This window comes from Microcaecilia unicolor, chromosome 5 (genome assembly GCF_901765095.1).
Source record: "Microcaecilia unicolor chromosome 5, aMicUni1.1, whole genome shotgun sequence".
Classification (NCBI taxonomy): Eukaryota; Metazoa; Chordata; class Amphibia; order Gymnophiona; family Siphonopidae; genus Microcaecilia; species Microcaecilia unicolor.
Window position 1 is genome coordinate 359,449,410 of NC_044035.1, and position 8,011 is coordinate 359,457,420.

The following is an 8,011-nucleotide window of genomic DNA, read 5'->3' on the forward strand; positions in this document are numbered from 1 at the left end:
ACATATGAGGGTGTCTTGGGCTGCATTTTCCAGATCCTGACTCTCTCTCTTTCTCTCTGTCAACAGGAGACACTGTGGTGCTGAAGCTGCTGCAGAAATTGGAAAAGGGAAACTATAGCGTCTATCTTCGGCTGTTTGACAACCAGAACAAAGACCAGCTGACTGTCCTTGGTGCCCTGGTGTGTAATTGTGAAGGGGAAATACACACAAGCGCGTGTGGACCTGTGGCCCAAGCTGACTTTCCCCAATCGACCATTCTAATCATCTTGGGATCGCTTCTGGCCCTGCTCAGTAAGTGATAGCAAGGGTCCTTGATACAAAAGTTCATAAAGTCTGTGGGACATTGAAATGAGCAATTTCCTGCGCTCTTGGTATTGGCTCAAGCTGCAGCTCTGTGCTTTGCATTTGGGAGCCTGTCATGGTTTCAGACCCATGTCAAGATTCCCCCGCACGTTTCCTCTTTTTCAGGGGACTGTTGGGTCTAGACTTCAACCTGCCAGCCATGTGTTTCTGGGCTAACAGGTTGACAGATGGACGGGGTTTTTTTTTGTTTTGTTACATTTGTACCCCGCACTTTCCCACTCATGGCAGGCTCAATGCGACTTACATGGGGCAATGGAGGGTTAAGTGACTTGCCCAGAGTCACAAGGATGCCTGTGCCTGAAGTGGGAATCAAACTCGGTTCCTCAGTTCCCCAGGACCAAAGTCCACCACCCTAACCACTAGGCCACTCCTCCACTCGGCCTTTTGTAGCCCCCCCCTTCAAGCCTACCGTAGCACATCCTGGTGATCTAGTGGACTCTTCAGGGTAGGAAAGAACTCCAGACTTACCTGCACGCTGCTGCTGACTTCCCCGCTACCTCTGCTTCTTGAAAATGGATGCAGAGTCTTCAAGCGGCAGTCCTCTTGCGATGCCACCGCTTTAAGTCTCGGCAGCCATTTTGAAGAAGTGGCTGCAGCAGGGGAGGTCAGCAGGCAGAAAAGAGTGGAGTTCTTTCCTGCCCCAGAGAGACCACTAGACCTGATCTGCAAGGTTAGTGAGGGGGCATGCTGCACTCGAATGGGAGGGAGAGAAGGGGCTTGTGGATGGGAGGGAAGGGAGGGGGGAAATGCAGCAAATGAACATTTGCTTTTTTGGAAGTTTACATCTTTTCTAATTTTATATTTAGATTACAAAAGAAGTGTCCTCTATTGTGTCTGCAAATATGGTAACCATACATTGGAGGTAGCAATAGGCTCATAATGCAAGTTATAAGAGCCATAAGCATTACCATACTAGGACAGACCGAAGATCCATCAAGCCCAGTATCCTGTTTTTCAACAGTGGCCAATTCAGCCACAGTACCTGGCAAGATCCCAAAATGGTCACAGATTTTATACTGCTCATCCTAGAAATAAGCAGTGGATTTTTCCATCTTAATAATGGCTTATGGGCATTTCTTTTAGAAAGTTATCTAAACCTTTTTTTTTAAACCCTGCTAAGCTAACTTCTTTTACCACATTCTCTAGCAACTAATTCTAGAGTTTAATTACATGATGGGTGAACCTTTTTTTCCAAGTTTGTTTTAAATGTATTACTTAGTGCTTATACCCCCTCTTCTTCCTTGAACAGTTCTGCTGCTGTTAATTCTGCTGCTCCTGAGGAGGAGAAGGAGAGTGGTTAAAGAGCCCCTGCTGCTCCCAGAAGATGACACTCGGGACAACATTTTCTATTATGGGGAAGAAGGTGGTGGAGAAGAGGACCAGGTAGGAGGAACTTGGAGTCTGCACAGGCCAATTCCTTCCATGGAAGAGGTGGTGATGAGTAAACCAGTCACCTGATGGCCCACTCCAAACCCTAGTTCTCAGTATTTAATCCTTGATGCAGGGGCTTGTTCTGATTGAGGAGCTGCTTTTTCAAGGTGATCAGCCTTTCTAGGCCATGAACGGGGCAGCCCATATAACAGAAAGTAGAATTGAGACCTCCAGCTGTAGAGTGGTTTATTTATTTATTGGGATTTTACTGCCTTTTTGAAGGAATTCACTCAAGGCGGTTTAGAAAAGGATATTTCCAATGTAGACCCTTCTGTAAAATGCAGAAATGCTCAGGTATGTGCAAATGTAAAATGGCTGCTCCTGATACATTTGTCAATATTTAAAACATCAACAGAAGGAACTTGGCAATTTGCATGTTGGAAGTGTCCACACTTGCCTCATCTTAAAGGATATTTGGACCATAAATGTTTTGTGCCCACCATTTTGGGGAAACTGCATGTCAAAATGTCCCTAAGAGAGAGGGACTGCATTAATTTTGAGTGAGAAAAATGCTGGGGGATTGAAGAGACACCCCTCCCTGTCCCTTTAAAGCACTGGTGTAGCAGGGGGGGGGGGGTGCCAGGGGAGCAGCTGCTCCCCCAAACGGAGTTCTGCCAACTCCAGCGCCTATTTTTTTCTCAATGTGTTGCATTGAAAATGTGTGCCAGCACGGCAGAAGTCCGCTTTCGCTCCCCCCACGCCGTCAACCTGGCTCCGCTTCTGCTTTAAAGCACTTATACAAAGCCTGCACGCACCCCGGGAGCAACTGTAAATCCCAAGGTTGATCTCTGTAATCATAGGCGTGCAGTTCCCTTCAATTTTAGGTTCCTGCCCAAGCCACACCCCCTTGTCATATGTATGTAGTAGATGTGTAATCCAGCTTTCTATAACTGGGTTTTCTGTGTATCTTTGGGATACATTTAAATGGTGAAATTTGCACATGTAAATCACAAATAGGACTTCTGAAATAAGGACCATAAGAATATTGTACCTGGGGCAATGGAGGGTTAAGTGACTTGCCCACAGTCACAAGGAGCTGCAGTGGGAATCGAACTCAGTTCCCCAGGATCAAAGTCCACTGCACTAACCACTAGTCTACCTCCACTGTAGGATTTATAACATCTGATTATCAAGAAAGATTCAGCTCAAATAGCAATGGGGTCGAAGCCCAGACTCCTTCACCACAGCCCTTTGTCTAGATGTTGATAGTATTATGCTATTATTTGTTACATTTGTATCACAAATTACATTTCCTTTAGTCTGAGCATTAGGGGTTGAACAGATCTAGAACCTCAAACTGGTGATGAATGAAACGACCACCTGAGGCTTTTTCTTTTTTATTCATCACCAGTCACTGCAGAGGTGGTTCTTGGTCAGGGGCCACAGATGAGCTTGGAAAGTAAGCATGCTGCCTATCTGGCCACTAGGTGTCACCATTGTTCAGTGGCTGAGATGCCCCACCCCTGAATTTCACCAGCGTATCCATATGGTACACAAATATCCAGGAATACAAACTGAAGCTGTAATAACCAATAATGTGAATGAATGTGATTAGTGTTCAGAAATAATCCATGTCCTATCCAGACCCCTGATCTCAATCATTGCACAATAGCATTCAAAAGCAATGGTGTAAGGGTATATTTCTAAAGTCTGAAATATGTATTATATAGTCCAGAGAGTCATACACCAGAAAAAAGTTCAACACTTACCTTGTGCCTTCTTCCAACATTAAAAAAAAAAACAGAAATGTGTCAACCCCAACAAGGATCTGAGTTTCACTGCTATGCAATGCTGATCATTTCTGAGCACTATCACATTTATTCACTTTATTACTGTTTGAGTTTGTATTCCTGGATATTTGGAAGGGGAAAGGGGAAAACCACAGGCAGTATATAAGTCCCATTCCAACTATATTCAAAATGGTTTACATAGTATATACAGGTACTTGTTTGTACCTGGAGCAATGGAGGGTTAAGTGACTTGCCCAGAGTCACAAGGAGCTGCAGTGGGAATTGAACTCAGTTCCCTGGGATCAAAGTCCACTGCACTAACCACTAGGCTACTCTTCCACTCCTTGGGATTCTGGAATCTTGCTATTCTTTGGGGTTCTACATGGAATGTTGCTACTCTTTGAGATTGTGCCTGGAATCTTGCTAATGGGACTTGATATACCGCCTTTCTACATTCAAAAGCAGTTTGCATAGTATATACAGGTACTTATTTGTACCTGGGGCAATGGAGGGTTAAGTGACTTGCCCAGAGTCACAAGGAGCTGCAGTGGAATCCAACCCACTTCCCCAGGATCAGAGTCCGCTGCACTAACCACTAGGCTACTCCTGCACTGTATGGTTATAGTATGTCTGAGTATTAATAGAAAAAAAGTTGTGTATTTCCTGCATATTGTGATTTGTTTACCCAGCTGTGCAATTGAACCAAGGCAAAACTTTCACTTCATGACAAATGAAACCAGTTTTTCAGACCCACATGAGAGCTTTCAGTGTATCCAGATTCCATAAGAGCCATAAGTAGAATGTCTTGTCTGTGGCTGCTCTGGATTCATCCGTCTTCTGTCTTCCCAGGACTATGACCTGAGCCAACTGCACAGAGGCCTGGATGCGCGGCCTGAAGTTATCCGAAATGATGTTATCCCCACCCTGATGCCTGTTCCCCAGTATCGCCCTCGCCCGGCCAATCCCGATGAGATCGGTGACTTCATTGATGAGGTATGTGAGGGACAGTTTCCTGCTATCCAGGTGACATGGCTGATTTCCTATCCTTCCCAGAGGGACGGAGGCCCTCTTCCCAGTGTGAATACTGAGCACTAGGTGTGAAATGCATCCTGCCAGCCTTTGTCACTCACTGTTATAGCTAGAATATTCTGATGCAACACAGCCAGGTTAACCCCTTGCTCTCCCTGCCTTTGGGGAACCAGCCTGAAATGGTATAAAGTGCTTCAGTTAACGTCAGTGCTGGTCTTGGATGGCGTGTACTCAGACGCTGCTCTTGTGGTCTTGCTGCCCCTAGACCTGACTCAGTCTTTAATATCTGTTTCCTGTAATTAGACCATCCAAGATCAGTCAGAGCAGGGACTGAAATGCTGATGGGAGCAGAGAGGTCTCCTAATGCATTCTTCATTAAAAATGAAGGCTGATGCTATTGGAGACCTTTCGACATTAGTGTTGTAAATTTGGACCAGGCACTTGCTCTTGGTCTCCTGCTAAAACTCTTTACTGCTTTTCTTTCTGGAGCGTTTCCTTCTGCTCTTGAATCTTAAGGGTAGAGGCTAGTGTGAGGGACTTAACCAGTTCATTCCCAAGAAATCTTGGCTTAGTGCAGTGGGAAGAGTTTCACCACCAAGGCCTTGTTTGCCTTTTAAACCAGAAGGACGAGCAGGGGATGGAGGCTTGAGAGAAGGTGAGTGTGCGAGAGGTCTGGTCAGCCTCGGACACACCCTCCTCCTTTGTTCATGTACCTGAGCCTCATCTCCAGGTGTGTCATGATAAAAATCCATTGTCAGATTGTGTTATTGTCTGTCTTGGTCTTCAGCAGTTTTTCTGCAGATTGTCGGGGCTGGACCTGATGTAACTTGCTCCCAGCTGCATTGTGGGGCTTCCAAGCTCAGTACCTCAGGCTACCCCACCTTTCCTGAACCAGTTTGCATTTTAAATCTGTCCTTTTCCTTCATTCAGAACCTCAAGGCAGCAGACAATGACCCCACAGCCCCACCGTATGACTCTCTGCTGGTGTTTGACTACGAAGGGAGTGGCTCCGAGGCCGCATCTCTCAGCTCTCTGAATTCCTCCAGCTCCGATGGAGACCAGGACTATGACTGTATGAATAACTGGGGCCCCCGCTTCAAGAAACTGGCAGACATGTATGGAGGGGAGGAGGATTAGGAAACTTGGCTCCCACTGAATCATTAAACTCCAGTGGTACCCGTTTCTCATGCAAAGCCAATCTGTGCTCTGATACTGAACCTGGAGGTGCTCTGAATTTGTACTGCAGAATATTATATGCAATTAATCCGACATGAAATTACTTCATTCCTGGCATGCAGGCCTCGGCTATACTCCACCACCCAAGGCCTTTAGTCCATTGCACCTTAAAGGACTTCCTGATTCCTCACTGTGAAGCTGTTAAGGATGGTTATTCCTCATGCACTGAATTTTTGCAATCACATACGGGACTTCTCTGAAAGATGCCAAGTCTGCTTTAAATAGTTATGTTCATCTGCAAATGCTCTGAAGGTTTTGCTTTGTCCTTTAAATTACCGAACAATGCAGAAAAGGGTCAAAGCCATGACGGTGATTTGCATAGGTCTCCCAAACCTCTGGCTGCTTCCAAAGCTTTCTGAAGCATGGAAGAAACAGATTAAATTACAAGCTGGAAGGTGACGTCTGCTGCAGGAGCCCAGAAACTGTCCTTGGAAAACCTACTGATTTTTACCTCTTAACTACTGAGAAGGCTGTGTACCAAAGTCTGGTCAAACTAGTGCATTTTATATAGTTTCCTAAATGTTTGAATTTTAGAACATATCAGTTTTATACTTATTAAAGTTTTGTTAGAAACTCTTGTGTTGGTGTCTTGTTACAAAACTTCACCAGGACCTGAACTCTGGGGGAGGGAGGGGGGATGTGGCATCACCTGTTAATAGGGCCAGTGCACTGCTTCAGCCTCATCCGTAACCCTGACTGAGGGAAGGGGGTATCACAGTCTTATCTATAACCCTGGCAGGGAGGGAAGGGGTATGGCTCGAGATCAGTATATATATTTTTGACCAGAACCATGCTGGGGGGGCGGAGGGGCAGCATTTGCTGTGGTGAGTTTTCTCTAGGCAGTGATAAGTAGGGTTGCCAACTTTTTGACAAGAGAGGGAATAAAAACCTCAGTCTACCCCTGTCCCAGCACACGTGCCCTCTCCACTCCCAACATAACTGCAGCGATGACGGTAGTTCAGGCCTTACCTGCAGATCCACATCAGGAGGCGAGGGGAGAAGTGGCCCTCTAGAGTCCCCTCCTCTGTTCCTCAATATCTATATGGTGTTAAATCCAAACCTATACTGTTCAGCCATAGAACCCCAAACTGTGGCAGGACAAAGCCATTTCTCCATAGCGCTTCTCCCCCCACACACAAAAAAGTTTAGTGGGGTGGGGGTCCACACCGGTAGGCAGAAACCCACTTGCAGTTTGTCCTACTGTTGGTCTTCCATTTTAAGAACCAAATACCAGCCGGTTGCCAAACCTAGCATTGGCACAGTCCTCTCTTCACTGCCAGACAGTGTGAAGGCAAAAGTAACACAAAACTCTGCAGACACACTCTGCTTCCCATAGGACACTAGCACCAGTCTCAACAACTGGACTGTACCAACCTCCTTTTGTCCTCAGCATCAGCTAAGTCGGCCCCAACATCAGATCCTGTCAGCCCCCTTGTTCCCCTCCCCCCCCCTAATTCAGCATCTCTCTTCTTCCCCCCCCCCCCCCCTTAGTGTGGTCCAGCATGTCCCACCCCTGCCAGGGCTCCTGACCAGTGTTGCCAGGTGGGCGGTTTTCCACGACCGCCGCGGGAAATTTTTGCCCGCGGTGGGTTGCAGTTTTTGGGCTTTTTTTTTCTTTGGGCAGTTTTCAGGCGGTTTTTTTTGGCCGCGGGGGGTGGGTTAGTGATCTGGGCGGGGCCAATGACGGGGGAGGCGGGCCCGATGACTGCAGGGGGGGGCGGGGTTGGTGATGACACGGGGGTGGGGGTGACAGGGGCGGGGTTTGAGTTTGGGCGGGGTTTTGGGCTGGATTTAGGCTGGTTTGGGTGGGAAAAAATTTTCCACCTGGCAACCCTGCTCCTGATTTGTCTTGAGATCCATCTGCAATAACATCAATAAGAGTAATTGTAAAGGGGCTGTAGAGTCTTTCAGGCCATCTGCACTTCCAGCCTGTGATGGGTCTCAGTCCCACCAGCAACAGGAAATGTGCATCAGTGTGGGGGGGTGGGATTTGGCCAGAATCAAACCAGGGAAGAATTACAGCTAGGATACAGTCAACCAGCTGAGAATCAAGTAGTGATGTGGGTCAGGAATGAGAACAGAACCCAGGACTAGAGAGATGTGCAAAGAAATAAAAGTATCAACTGGTTACCCACCCCAAATGTCACAGAGTTTTCTAAACAAACAAATATCCCCTCAGAAAGCCATTAGGTTTGAGAGGATAAAGGGAGACTTGAGAAGGT

The 8,011-nt window shown here is 46.7% G+C and overlaps 1 protein-coding gene across 1 annotated transcript in view; it reads left to right on the plus strand.

Annotated features, from left to right (window-relative positions):
• LOC115470979 (B-cadherin-like) overlaps window positions 1–6,180 on the plus strand; it is a 55,131-nt gene extending 48,951 nt beyond the window's left edge. Inside the window, exons 13-16 of the mRNA XM_030204641.1 lie at window positions 67–291; window positions 1,613–1,746; window positions 4,374–4,517; window positions 5,484–6,180. Coding sequence (XP_030060501.1) covers window positions 67–291; window positions 1,613–1,746; window positions 4,374–4,517; window positions 5,484–5,690 — 710 coding nt within the window. The 3' untranslated portion in view covers window positions 5,691–6,180. The remainder of the gene's footprint in view (window positions 1–66; window positions 292–1,612; window positions 1,747–4,373; window positions 4,518–5,483) is intronic.
• The last annotated feature ends 1,831 nt before the right edge of the window (window positions 6,181–8,011 follow it).